Raw genomic sequence first — 14,127 nt, 5'->3', positions numbered from 1 at the left:
GACGAAGTACACTGCTGAGGGGAGCAGCGGGCGGGTCAGGAGAGGTCTGCCACGCCATGTGGTCTCCTCCGGGGCAGGCGGGATTCGAACCATGCGGAAGTGGCTTTAGCTTCTCAGTGCTGTGCTTTAACCCGCTGCGCCACCAGGGAGGGCCAGGTCTGACTTTCTGATGAGCTTTGTTTATTCTGCCAGGCTTTTCATTCTTCCTATCCTGTTGTATAGAAAATTCCACTTTTCTATTCTGTAAAATATGTCACTGCTATAGAATGGCATAAGTTGCCATTCACAATATTAATTAGAACATTGGCCAGTTTCCTATTATTTTTAAATGGAAAACTGCCTCAGTCACTCTGCTCTCCAGGCCACTTCCTTTCCATCTTTCTTCTTCCCCTTTCCTATTCCTTATTTTAGCTCTCTCACCACCCCTCTCCGCCTTTAATCTCTCCCTCCCTCACTCTATCATCGTGCTTTGTTTTCTCCAGCATTTGCTTCTTCCCATTCTCTTGGTCAGGTACCGCTCCCTCCTTGACCGGGCAGAGGAACGTAGGCGGCATCTACTGCAACGTTACAATGAATTCTTGCTGGCTTATGAGGCAAGAGACATGCTGGACTGGATTAGAGAGAAAAAAGCAGAAAACACCGGGGTGGAACTCGACGATGTTTGGGAACTGCAGAAAAAGTTTGATGAGTTCCAGACGGTGAGAAACATAGAATGTCTCTTCTCCAGCTGTTTGAGGATGTCATTGTTTCCTTCCCCCCCCCCTCCTGCCCGGTGTTTTTTTAATTCCACATTGCTAACTAAATATCCACCAGTGAACTGAGATGTGCACGTGTCAGACCTTCCTCTGGGGTGTGCTGGTGAAAGGAAAACAAAGAGGAAACTAGTCACCCCAATTTACAGCCTGCAATTCCTGCACCCACAAATTCTCCTAGGTGTGCTTGTCCCCCTGCATTCCGCATAGCCTCCGTCTACTGTACTGTACTCCTGAGGCCTGGGTTAAGATGGGGTCCTGTGGGGCCTGTGTAAGGTCTAATTATAGGGCAAAAATTGAGAAGGGGGAGGGAGAAGACAACCTGACTTTATAGCTAGACAATTTTTCTATCTATCTAAAACTCTTTCATTGTCCTTTATTCTTCCAAATTCATTCCACTATCTTATTTAGCAGTGAGCATAAACTCTTCCTTCCTTTTTCTTATAATAAATTTAAGGCAAGGGATGGATAGATATGATAAAGGTGATATATACAACAGAGATACAGATGGATGTAGACTCAGGTAGAGATATATGAATATGATATAACTTAGGAGAGCAAAGAAAAGGAAGGTGAACAAGGATAAAATTATATAGAAACTTCTATGAGAAAACTCACTGAAAGACCATTGTATAATGTCCTGAACAAAATCCCTAAAAAGAGCTCCCTAGAGTGGTCTCTTATAACATCCCTTAATATAAAGAGATTGTAACTTAGTCAATGAAATCCTGTAGAAGGTAAGGAAATCCGTATTGGCAAAAAAGGAATATATGATCAGCTAAAGATCCCTTTGATGGTGCAATCTAAGCCAGGGAGAATTGTCTAAGAAATCTAACAAAATAGGCATGTGCCATAGACCAGACAAATAACAGCTCTGGGCAGTTTTTGATAGTCATTGGGCATCGGGGAGTTTAAAGGTGATTTTCTTAGTGGTAGATTAGAGGACGAAAGCCGGCATGTATTGCAAATGAGGTTAGCAATATGTTTTAATATATAGCCAAGTGGGACAAAGGTGAGCAGGAAGCACGACAAAAGCTTGGACAAATTTTCCCACCCAGGATTTGAAGACCAATGAGCCTCGATTGAGGGATATCAACAAAGTAGCTGATGATCTTCTATTTGAAGGACTTCTAACACCAGAAGGAACTCAGATCCAGCAGGTAACTGAGCCCCTTTCATTTTCCCTCACCACTTTACTTATATCCTCAACTTCACATTCTCAGATCAGCTAGAAAATGCAGGAGGTAATGTTTGTATAGAGCTGATTGTAGCTACCAGAAAGGTCAAAAGCGGTAGTTCAAATCATCCAGCTGTGTGTACATTTGAACGGATCTGAAATTCTTAACTTATAGCACATGCTCACCTTTCTCCATCACAGACAGGAAAATGACAAATACGTGAAAACAAAGGAAATGCAGCAAAAGGAACTGTTATTGGGGGGAGGAGTTCATCAAGAAAATGTAGCAGAGGAGACAGATTCCAATTTATTGATGAAAGGAGATGTCAGTAGAGTTGGGGAGGAATGTTCTAGGCCTGATACAGTTTCAGCTCTGTGGTCTCGTAAAAGATCTATCCATCAATGAACACTGATGGATGTGTGTCCAGTCTCTGGGGTTATTTTCTAAACTCGGGTGTCTAGTTCTCTGCCACTTTCTGTGATGTTGTCATGGGGTACAAAGGGAAAGGAATTTTCACAGGAGCATCCACTAACTGTCCACACACAAACTAGGACTCTTAGAGGCAACTGGATTACTCAATTCAGATGCAGAGCTGCATTATCATCCTAGAGAAACAAAATAATATCTAACCACCAAGGCAACACTTTTCACCCACTTTTTGGAGGCTGTAAAGTAGTTTCTGTGGCTGCAAGCATGGATTGCTGCTCCAGAGTGGTCAGTTCTGTCCTGGAACATCAATTTGCAAGGAAATTGATACCCTTCTTAGCTGTGCTAGCATAAATAAGGCCCTGACTCAAGGGACACTAGAAAGAAATAGACATAATTCTGAAGGAAATAAAGTGAACGCAGCCTTGACATAAATGCTCTAGCCTCCAGACACAGTGAGCTAGTTGCATTCACATTCCAGCTGAAGTCTGTTATGTCTGCCTCTTTAGGAGTTGAATTCCCGCTGGGGCTCGCTGCAGAGGCTCGCAGAGGAACAGCGCCAGCTGTTGGGTAGTGCCCACGCCGTCCAGATGTTTCACAGGTGAGACCCTTAGCCCTAACAGTAGTGCAGCTCTAGAGCCAGCTAGAAAACCCCAGGTCTACATACTCCAGTGGAACCTCACTGTTTCTGTAGCCCTTTTTCCTTATGGGGCACACTGACCTGGGAATTATCAGCAGTCTGGATAGTGACTTAAACATGCAGCAGAGACAAAAGATGTAAGTAATTCTGAACTAGCAGCAGACAGTGGAAGACAACAGATATCACATTCACTCTAGCTGTTGACTCAACAAATGTTTTGATATACCTGATTTCCAAAACCTGAAAGTACACTCAGAAACACATACACAGCTAAGTAAGCAAGCAAACAGACAAACCCAACAAAAAGCAAACACCTTGCTCTCTATAAATATAGTTTTGAATACTCAGAGAATAGAAAACTGAGGTGCAGATAAGTCGGGCTGTGTAGGATGGGAAGTCATGGAAGGTAGTAGGTAAGCATGGGGCTCGCAGCTGGGAAGGCCTGGTTCCAATGAAGCCCCACAGGGCTACACCCTTGTGGGAATACATTTTCTCTGTCAGCTTCTGCTTTCTCTTATGAAAAATGGGAATGGGCATAGTAATGATGCCTCAGGTAGTGGCTGCGGGAAGTAAATGAGCTGAAGGTCCCACACATTGAAAAGCATGAGGATGGTGATGGCAACGATGATGAAGGTGATGGTGGTAGTGATGATGGATGTGAGGATGCCCTCATGTGCCTGCTAGCTAGTCTGCCTCTACTACAAGTTACTCCCCTAAACCCTTCACTCTCGTGTACAGAGAAGCAGATGACACGAAGGAACAGATTGAGAAGAAGTGCCAAACCCTCACTGCTGCTGACCCTGGATCAGACCTATTCAGTGTCCAGGCCCTTCAGCGACAGCATGAAGGCTTTGAGCGAGACCTCATACCCCTGGGAGAAAAAGTGAGACATGAGTGTCCACATCTTTCCAATAGTTTACTCTTTCTGTTGGTGCCTATCCATACTTTCCTCTTGGTTTTATTTCCCATCCCTTATTCTCACATTTGTCTTTATCTTACTTCATACTTCCTCTTGTACCCCATGCTAAGGCAAAGTTGCTAGAAGGATAGATCCCAGGGCCTTCTGCCTAATTAGCACAGAGGAAAAGCATGTTGGAAATGAACCTGCTATGGCCCAAGAGCTTCTGCTGTGGGTTCCATGGAAGAAGAACTTATAAAAGCCAGTTGGCAGTAACCAGTCTAAAGTAAACGGGAAAGGGTCACCTTCAGCAGGCTGTGTGGTGTATGCTGCTGATTTTCCTTGAAAATTGAAGCATCTGAATCCTCCTCTGACTGCAAATGAAGTCTGGAGCTTGCTAGATAAGTCAGGGGCATCATACAGGTTGGCATTATGGTACAGGTGAAAAAGAAGCACAAGATATTTATATTGGAAAGCTCTTCCCTATTAAAATCAAAAACCATTGGATTCCTAACAGATGTAGATCCTAGCAGCAGAGTGACTTAACCACCTTACCTGCCAGCCTGGTCTCAAACAGAAGTGTGGTATTTAATGCCAAGTTTCATTGCTCTGGGGAGTTGCCACGGGTTGACATTGTTTTGTAAAGTGGCAAGAGTCTCGTCCCCATTTCTGTCAAGTTGAGGGGTTAGCACCCGAGAGCTCTTCTTTTGCTCATAACTGCTAGCATGATTATCAGAGCTCTTGCACCTCCTCAGGTGACTGTATTGGGGGAGACAGCAGTGCGGCTGATGGAGACCCACCCAGATGCCATAGATGACCTGCAGAGGCAGCGTGTGGAGCTGAATGAGGCCTGGGATGACCTGCTGGGACGTACAGAGGATCGCAAGGAGAACCTAAGTGAGGCCCAGAAGTTCTACCTGTTCCTCAGCAAGGCCAGGTAAAGTTCAACAGACCAACTGCTGCCACCGAGGGTGGAGGCTGATTTCCATGTGTGGCTTCTAGGAGCAGTGTGGACACAGGTGATTTCGTTGCTGAGTTTGGAAGTGACCTCTTTGTCTTTCTGATAAGAAAAGTAAATACCAGGTTTGGAACATTTCAAGTCATAATATGCTGAAGTGTACAGGAAGATTAGGGCATTCAGGCCAGGTAAGCCTCTCTACAGTACTGACCAGATAAATGGTGACTTGTGGGGAACTGGAAGATATAGGGCTTTTCATTCTACAGAAAGACAGAGAAGAGTACTTGGCCACAGTAGAACATCAACACTGACACCCAAAACGGCCCTAACACATTGATGGACTAGAAAGATAAAGGCTCAGGGTAGGAAGTACAGCTTGCTCACAAAGCAGAGTGGCTGACTGAACACAGGCTCCGGATGTAATAGGGGTAAAGAGAACCAGGAAGAGATCAACTGAATAATGTTGAGATCAATTCTTAGAGGATTTTCAATATTTTGTTAAAGAGTCTGTGTCCCAGTTTGGTCAACAGGCGCTTTTTCTGTGGACCACTTCCTGCACTTGGCCCGTGACATCAGTAAGCTGGTAAAATTGGGGGCCCAGCAAGTAGTTGCTCACACTATAATCCTCTCATGGAAAATAAGAAGACAAGTTTTGGCAAATAATTACAGTTGCTCCTGGAAGATAACTCCCTCACAAGCCCCCTTCCCACTCCCAAGTCAGCATCTGTAGTGAGCTAGTTTTTTAAGCAATATGAACACATCGCACCCAGACCTGGTCTTGTATGTGTGCATGGATCTCTGTATCGAGAGGTTCTACCTGAACTTCAGGTTCCAAGTCAGAGGCTGCCTCCTTCCCTTTATTAACTTTTACTTATCAGCACTTCAGAAGTCATCTTTCTAGCCTCGGAGGAACTCTACACCTTATTTTACTTCTTTATGACTTTTGCTTTATAGTTTTTTAGAATAAATTACTAAGTTCCATGTTATCTTAGTCTTTTTTTTTCTTTCCATCTAAAGTGATCTCTTGGAAAGCATGAATATATCTTTTTTTCACTCTAATAGTAAACTTTCAAGAAACTTAATTGTTGAACAGCAACTTAGTTGTTTGAGTTTATAAAAGAAGTGAAGTTTCTTTCTAGAGTTAATAGTTCCTATTTAGCAAAGAAGTTACCCTTTATAAGATACAACATTTGACTATTATGTGCAATTTTAGGTTAATGCATGGTTATTTGGCATTTGCCCTCTAAGGAAGATGGAAATGGACCTTAACCTGCCTGTTTACTACTGTTAAAAAATGGGAAATAGGTCCTGATTCCATCAACAGTATGGCACATGTGTGTGAGTGTGGTGGAAGTACATCTGAGATTCTTCTGGGAATAAAAGTAAAAGGAAAGCCAGCCCTAAGACACCATAATAAGATAGACCATCCAACCCAAGATGCCACTTTAACAGAACAGGAATCATCAAAAATAATAGAATATGTACCAATCCAGGATTTCAGTGTCAGATTCTAGTCCAATGTCTATTTTTAGTTATGGCACATGGATAAACCAACTACATGCTCCAGGCTGACAGCATCATCAACATGGAAAGAGAAGAATTCCTAAAACCCTATTCAGGATCATTGCAAAAATTGGAAGAGAGTATATATGTGAAGATATTTTTGAATGCAAGAGATGGCTATTAAGTGACACAATGAAAACAACAAACTTAAGACCTATAAGACCAAACAGACAGGTGTTACTCTGTAATCATTCTCTAGAATGAAAATACACACAGACAGCCCTAGTAAGTTGCAAGGTTTCCTTGTCAGCCCAATGGGTCTTTTTCTCTAGGGACCTAGAAAATTGGATCAGTGGCATTGGTGGCATGGTGTCATCACCAGAGATGGCTGAGGACTTAACCGGCACGGAGATCTTGATGGAGCGGCACCAGGTACATCTATCTACAAAAGCTAAGACCGCTGATCACATGACTTCACCATGCACCCTCATTTCACAACTGTGGTAAAATGCCAGTGGCCTCACTCATCTCTCCCCTTTCTCCCACAGGAACATCGTGCTAACATGGAGGCAGAGGCTCCCACCTTCCAGGCCTTAGAAGATTTTGGAACAGAGCTTATAGGCAGTGGGCACCGAGCCAGTCCTGAAATTGAGGGAAAGCTTCAAGCTGTCAGGCTGGAGAGAGATGGTTTGGAGAAAGCTTGGGAACAACGCAAGAAGATGCTAGATCAGTGCCTGGAGCTGCAGGTACAGTGGGTTCCCAACCACGTGGCAGGGCTGGCCCCAGTGTGCTCCATCTGTGCAAGTGCACGTGGTTAGCTCAGGCCCCTGTTCACCAGATTCCTATGCTACCAGCAGGAGGCACCTGGTTCTCTGGCACCACATTCTCTGCCTTGTGGCCCGAACATTGTGCTCTTCTCTGCTTTTATTCCTGTTGGACCAAGTGAGGTGGGGGTTAGCCCTAGACACAGAGTGATGATAATTGATTGGATAAGGGTTTGATGGATTGGTTTTTATTCAGAACCTACTGTATGCAGGCCCAGGAGACAGATTTGTACGATAGTGTCCCTTTTCTTCAGCAGTGAAATCGGCATGTAAACAGATCATTCTAATACAGTGAGATGATTTTTAATTAAAAATGGAGTGTGAGTTATATATAATAGCACATGGTCTAGGGAAGACACAAAACTGCAGCAATGCCGAGTCCCTGGTTTCAATGCTCCTTGGAAGATTATTAGCAATGCTTAGATCAGTATCCCTTAGATCTGTTATCATAGGAGAAAATCATGTCCTCTGTCCCCTACAATGAATATACCGCACGTGTCTAATGGCATTCCCTATAGTTGTTCCACGGGAACTGCGATCAGGCAGAGAGCTGGATGGTGGCACGGGAGAACATCCTGAGGTCAGATGATAAGGGCTCCCTGGACAGTCTGGAGGCATTAATGAAGAAGCGTGACGACTTGGACAAAGCCCTCACTGCCCAGGTAAGAAAGGCTGCATGAGATTTCCAACAATATATATTAGCAATAAAGCAGTAATAGCAGAAACATGACGTGGGTGTGGTTTTTTGATTTCTACATATTTGAATTCCCATGTGTTTTCTTACAACAAACTTGAGGTAGCAAGGCTTGCCTCTCTGACTTAGTCACACCTAAATCACAGATGTCATTGGTCTTTAGTAATTAAAGTCCAACTTTTAGAATTGTATGTGACTTTATATACTGCCTTCCAATTCCACTCCAGGCAGGAACAACTGTCTACAATGGCCATAGGAAGCCTCTGATCTTTACAGAACTCAGCACCACACAAGTAGCCCATCTCGGTATCATCATTAATGTTTCTCCTCTTGTTGATTGAAGTCTACCTCCTTTGTGGGCTTTTCCCATTCAGTTCCAGCTTTCTACCCTTTATGAAGCCAAAATGAGTATCTTTGTGATTTTCTAACAGGGAGTCAGGACCTAACCTCCCGGTATCTGGGTTCTTTCTTCCCCTTTATCCAGGAAAAGAAGATCTCTGAGTTACAGCTGTGTGCTGAGCAGCTCATCGCAGATGACCACTATGCCAAGGGGGAGATTGCTGCTCGGCTCCAGCGGGTGCTGGACAGGTCAGGCCTGAGCAGTGGTTTGTGTGCTACAAGAAGAGGGAGCACAGCGATTTCTGTGCTAGAACTGAGGATGGGGGACACTACATGCTGCTCATCTCTAGATGCCTAATACTGTCTTGACACTCTGGTAAAATCTGATCTGGACTCAATGAAAGATAAGGAAGTCACCTTAGAAAGTACCTGGCTTAACCACTTATATCTCAACATAATGAGACTAAGTTATATAGGATATGTAAACATATAAATGATGTACAGTATACATACTAATGTATCATAAGATAATATACCAATAGTAAAAAGAGAAAAGATGGGTGGGTAGAGGGAGGATTCTGGGTGCGGCACCCCACTCTGGGCGAGTAAAGGATAAAGAGTGATCTGTCCCCTCCCCCAGATGGAAGGCTCTCAAAGCCCAGCTGCTTGCAGAGAGGACAAAACTGGGAGACTATGCTGACCTCAAACAATTCAACCGTGACCTTGAGGAACTAGAAGAGTGGATCAGTGAGATGCTGCCCACAGCCTGTGATGAATCCTACAAAGACCCCACCAACATTCAGGCAAGTCCACTCTAGGAGGCCTAGCAACTCAGCACAGTGAAGTGGCCGCACAGAAGTCATCTCTGGGCTCAGCTCCCTTGAGGCCACTGTCCTGAATTGACTTCATCTTCCTTCCCTGAGTGCAAGCCTAATTCTATTCCTGTGTCCCCCTCAGAGGAAGTATCTGAAGCACCAGACCTTTGAAAATGAGGTTTATGGCCGAGCTGAGCAGGTGGAAGGTGTCCTCAACCTGGGGAACTCCCTGATTGAGCGGAGGGCGTGCGATGGCAATGAAGAGACCGTGAAGGTAGGGTTCCACCCAGAGTGGGCTTGGGGCAACAGAGAAACACGAAGAGAGAGCTTACTCTTTGTATGTGTCCCTACACATCCCATGTGTAGGGGTGTGGGATATGCTGATCCCCCCCTTACATAAGGAAAGAGGAAGACACTGATGCTTACACCTTCTCACTCCTGCTCCATGTGTAGAACCCATGCCAGTTGTAGCCTGAATTCCTACAAAATCATGCTTACTTCCCACTTACTATTCCTGCTGCCAAGATTTGTTTGAGAGAAAATGGGAAATTAATCAGACCCTGTAATCAGTCAGTACTCTCCAAACTGTCTTTTTTTTTTCCTAGATTAATTTTAACTTTTAAAATGTATTACTTCCGGCCCCTGCCTGGTGGCACAACAGGTTAAAGCGCAGCACTATGAAGCTAGCAACAGCCGCTTCAGTGCAAGTTCGACCCTAGCCAGGAGGTGACCCACATGGCACAGCAGACCTCTCCTGTCTTACCTGCTGCTCCCCTCAGCAGTGTTACTTCATCAGTCTGCCTGTTCTGCTCTCTGCTCTGTCTCTAGTAAATCCTCTCACCTCTGGCCTATACCCCAGTTGTATGCATAAATAAATAAATCTTAAAAAGAATAAAATAAGGCCCTCCCTGGTGGCTCAGCGGGTTAAAGCGCAGCACTGAGAAGTTGGGGCCGCTTCCGCATGAGTTCGATCCCCGCCTGCCCCGGAGGTGACCACATGGCGTGGCAGACCTCTCCTGACCCGCCCGCTGCTCCCCTCAGCAGTGTTCTTCGTCGGTCAGCCTGTTCTGCTCCCCACTCTGTCTCTGGTGAATCCTCTCATTCTCCACATCTCTGGCCTGTACCCCAGTTCTGTATGAATAAATAAATAAATCTTAAAAAAAAAAGAATAAAATAAAATGTATTACTTCCAAATGCTGGCACATTTCACTAGCCCTTACCACCCGAGCCTCTCTGTATTATCCTTTTAAGATGTACTAGGACCCCGCATCCTAAAGACCATAATGATTCCCCAGTTTCTTTGGGTTAGGGTCAACTGGAAGAGTTGGAGAAACACTGGGATTACCTGCTTGAAAGGACAATTGACAAAGGGCAGAAGCTCAACGAGGCTAGTCGTCAACAGAGATTCAACACAGGCATCCGGGACTTTGAGTTCTGGCTCTCAGAGGTAATCACACCTGGAGGTGGGGGGAGGAAGGGGTATGAGAGCTTCATGCAGGCATGCATGGCATAGCAATGGGAATACATTCTGAGACACAGTCTCCAGCCTATTTCGTCGTGGCACAAGCATTACAGTGTCATTACTCAAGCCCAGATGGCACATGTAGTCTGCCATCAACAGAGACATCATGACGTGTGACTGTAAATATTTATCAGATAATTAGATTATGCATGAATATTTTTCTTGGCTCTTCTTCAGAAAATGTGGGGAGCATAGTGGCTAATCATGTTCTTAAAAACAGCTTTCATCTGGCAACTTAATGCTCATTCCTCTTTTCTCAGGCAGAGACCCTGCTGGCCATGAAAGATCAGGCCAGGGACTTGGCTTCAGCAGGAAACCTGCTCAAGAAGCATCAGCTGTTGGAAACAGAGATGTCAGCTCGAGAGGTAAGTAGCGTGGGACTCATTCCCCTGGAGAATAGAAATGTTTCTGATTTTCCTTTTCCTGTCTCCTGCCTTAGGAGATCATTTTAAAATACAGCCTGGCAAAACTGACCTTTGTGTTCTCACCCAACAGTCATGATAACAAGGCTTAATCTGTGGGCTACAGAACTATTCCAATAGTTGTTAATCAATCATCATTAAATTATGGATTCTGGGGCTTGAGGAAGTAGGGTCTAAAAGCTCTCTTGTTTAGTTTTGTACTATGCCTGCAGACAAGTGCACTATATTCCAAAACTGCATATTAATTATTCTAGTCTTTGAAAGAAAATGGAAGTTTAAATTGCAGAATTAGAACAAAAATCAGCTGGGCACATGTACAATGAAGTTGAGCTACATACACACTTGGACATTCTGCATCTTGATCTCAAGCAGAGCTATGTCTTGAGAGCAGTAAAAATGTGATGGACTGTGTTCCATGTTGGAGAATTTTACATTATCACTTTACTTAGTGACACAGATACCCACAGGCAGGACAAGTAGTCAAGACTTTCTCTAAGTTCACTTTCAGGACTTGGTGGTTTTCCCTGTGAGATCAGTAGAGTGCAGGGTTAGAATCAAATTTAGACAAGTGAAGAAGACAGTCCTGTTTTGGGTCACAGCTTGCCCATCAAGGTCTTACATGAAAGGTTCTGGCATCAAATTCATTAAATTGGGAAACGGTCTGACCCAGACTTTGACCTGAAGCAGTGATGACTGAAGTCAAATCTGCTTATTTTGCACTGCCCTGCTCACTGAGCACACTGGGTTTTCTAGGATGCTCTCAAGGACCTGAATGAGCTGGCCACTGAACTGCTGTCCAGTGGAACTTTCAATGCTGAGCAGATTGTGGAAAAAAGGGATAACGTCAACGAGCGCTTCCTCAAAGTCCAGCACTTGGCAGCCACACATCATGAGAAACTGAAGGAGGCCCACGCCTTGTTCCAGTTCTTCCAGGACCTGGATGACGAGGAGTCATGGATGGAGTGTGTACCACCCCCTATGCAGATAGTCCACAAAACTGACAGCCCACCCATGTGCTCCAACTTGATGTGAAATGAAAAATGTCACTGTCTATTGCTGTAGATGTTACTTCTTAATCATTTTGTCCTAGCATCAAGTGAACATTGGTTTTATTTTTTTCCCAAATGCCCACACTGGCTTCAGAGTGAGGAGACAGATGTAGCAGGAGTGAGAGTCTGCATATATGAAGGAAACAAACTATAGAAGCAATACGTATTTGCTCTAAATTGTTCACAGAGCATGTAATGCTCATGGAGAGAGCTGGGCATTCACAGCTTACTGGAAAGATGCAATCATTGTCCTCCTTTCTGTACCCTGAGCCTCTTACATGACTAAACTGGATACTGGACAGAAAAAGGCATGCAGTACTCACTCTGGTTTCATTGCTAATGCTACTTCTGTTGTAAAAATATGTATGATTGGGAAAAATCTTCGGAAATCAAACTTTCTTTCCTCTGTTCCATGTAATCTGCCTTATCATGTTCCTCCTCTACAACCTGCTGACTCTTACTAGTCATCAATGAGGAAGCATTGTGCTCAAGGCAACAAGTAGGACATTTTTAAAACATTTTAGAAACTGTAAGATAACAGTTTGTCTGTGGAGTTCTTCTTTACTGTCCTTTCTGATGATACTGAAACGTGTAACCCTTGCGCCCAGTCCAGCTGTCACACTCCTGTGACAGCTATTTATACCATCTACCTACATCATTCATTGTTGCCCTCAATGAACAGTAGTAGTGAAGGCCATGAAAGCCACATGCATTCATGTGTGTGTCTGTTTTCTGTAAGGAGACACATTGGTGAGTTGAGTAAAGAGGAAAAGAGGCAGAGGTAGGCAAAAGGGCTCATGGGAATCCCTTTCAATCCGCAAGTGGTGGAGATTGGTGTGTGATTTTATTTGTATTGTATGCATCACAAGTTTTGCTAAAAGCCTCTGCCACTAATTATCTTTGTGGTTACTGACACCAGACTGGAGTTCCAGAATTTACCACTTCTCCCACCCCCAACCACACACCCACACTTCAAGAAAGTCATTGTTCTAAGAGGATCAGAAATTTCTGAACTCTAAACTGTCTCTTTCCTCCCTTGGTCCAGGGAGAAGCTGGTTCGCATGAGCTCCCAGGACTATGGGAGGGACCTACAGGGGGTGCAGAACTTACTGAAGAAGCACAAACGGATAGCAGGGGAGCTGGTAGCACACGAAGCAGCCATCCAGGTAGGAACAGCCGCATGTGAGACCCACAGGGCCAAGAAAATCCAACAGTGGTTCCTGCTGTGGGTAAATCAGACAACACTGCCGAAGGGGAAGGCAGGCGCAGGTCGCACAGGGATCCCAGCAATACCCCAAGTGCACGGAGTTTGTGAGTGATTGGAAGGGAGGACGGGCCGGACACTTGCAGAGACTGGGGCTAAAGGGAGAGTGTGTTCTTCAGAATGTGCTGGACATGGCGGAGAGGCTGGGGGACAAGGTCACGGCGGGCCGAGAGGAGATCCGGGAACGCCTGGCTCAGTTTGTTCGACACTGGGAGGAACTCAATGAGCTGGCCCGGGCTCGGTGAGTCGGAGGCTGGGGGCCCAGCTGTCTTCTCCCCCATTACTGGGCAGAGGGAGCCCTCCTGTGTGTTCTGAGTTCCTTGTTCCGTAGTCGCTGGCTTGCTGATCTTTTGCTATCACCGCCAGACATGTTTAGTCTCCATTCCACATTGTTGGCCCAAGCTTGTTCTACTTTGACTATCTCCTGTTAGTTTTATTTTTAATTGAGTTAACATTGGCTTGCATTGTAACTTTTGTATCTCCCTAGTTTTATATAGCACTTAGCAATGAAGAAGAAGGAATGTTTTCTCTCCTTTATGGCTACAAAGCCATGATGCTGAATAGAATCATTTCTGTTCAGAATTCCATGCCTGTTTGCAGTAGGAAGATATTTCTTTCTAGGCAATGAGAGCACCTTTAGTCCTTGGTGGTGCCCAAAGCAGACACCCTGCTTCACTGCTGTTATTCCCCAACTCTTGAGTCTTGGCACTTTGGGCTGGGCAAGATTGTCTTGTCTCCACAAAGGTCCCAAAGAGTAAATGACACCGACACTGACCTTCTGGGGGCAGGATGTCCTCCTTGCCCAGTGCCCAGCACTGTTGACCAGCAGACCTGTGAACTCTG

General features: G+C 44.8%; 1 protein-coding gene and 1 long non-coding RNA gene across 3 annotated transcripts in view; one reads left to right on the top strand and one right to left on the bottom strand.

Annotated features, from left to right (window-relative positions):
- Positions 1-14,127, bottom strand: part of LOC105854033 — a 57,498-nt gene that overhangs the window by 25,007 nt on the left and 18,364 nt on the right. The gene's annotated exons all lie outside the window — the stretch shown is intronic.
- The window catches only part of SPTA1 (spectrin, alpha, erythrocytic 1), a 51,609-nt gene that overhangs the window by 25,088 nt on the left and 12,394 nt on the right, over positions 1-14,127 (top strand). For both annotated transcript variants that reach the window (XM_004688356.2, XM_004688357.2), the window contains exons 22-37: positions 512-698; positions 1,811-1,912; positions 2,866-2,957; positions 3,735-3,879; positions 4,650-4,831; positions 6,688-6,787; positions 6,904-7,101; positions 7,698-7,841; positions 8,358-8,461; positions 8,853-9,015; positions 9,170-9,301; positions 10,337-10,474; positions 10,810-10,914; positions 11,725-11,933; positions 13,066-13,186; positions 13,404-13,525. In XM_004688356.2, coding sequence (XP_004688413.1) covers positions 512-698; positions 1,811-1,912; positions 2,866-2,957; positions 3,735-3,879; positions 4,650-4,831; positions 6,688-6,787; positions 6,904-7,101; positions 7,698-7,841; positions 8,358-8,461; positions 8,853-9,015; positions 9,170-9,301; positions 10,337-10,474; positions 10,810-10,914; positions 11,725-11,933; positions 13,066-13,186; positions 13,404-13,525 — 2,244 coding nt within the window. The remainder of the gene's footprint in view (positions 1-511; positions 699-1,810; positions 1,913-2,865; positions 2,958-3,734; positions 3,880-4,649; positions 4,832-6,687; positions 6,788-6,903; positions 7,102-7,697; positions 7,842-8,357; positions 8,462-8,852; positions 9,016-9,169; positions 9,302-10,336; positions 10,475-10,809; positions 10,915-11,724; positions 11,934-13,065; positions 13,187-13,403; positions 13,526-14,127) is intronic.

The sequence above is a fragment of the Condylura cristata genome, unplaced genomic scaffold, assembly GCF_000260355.1.
Source record: "Condylura cristata isolate star-nosed mole 26May11 unplaced genomic scaffold, ConCri1.0 scaffold00024, whole genome shotgun sequence".
NCBI lineage: Eukaryota > Metazoa > Chordata > Mammalia > Eulipotyphla > Talpidae > Condylura > Condylura cristata.
Note: the sequence above shows the minus strand (reverse complement) of the source record. Positions and strands in the feature narration are given on the sequence as shown.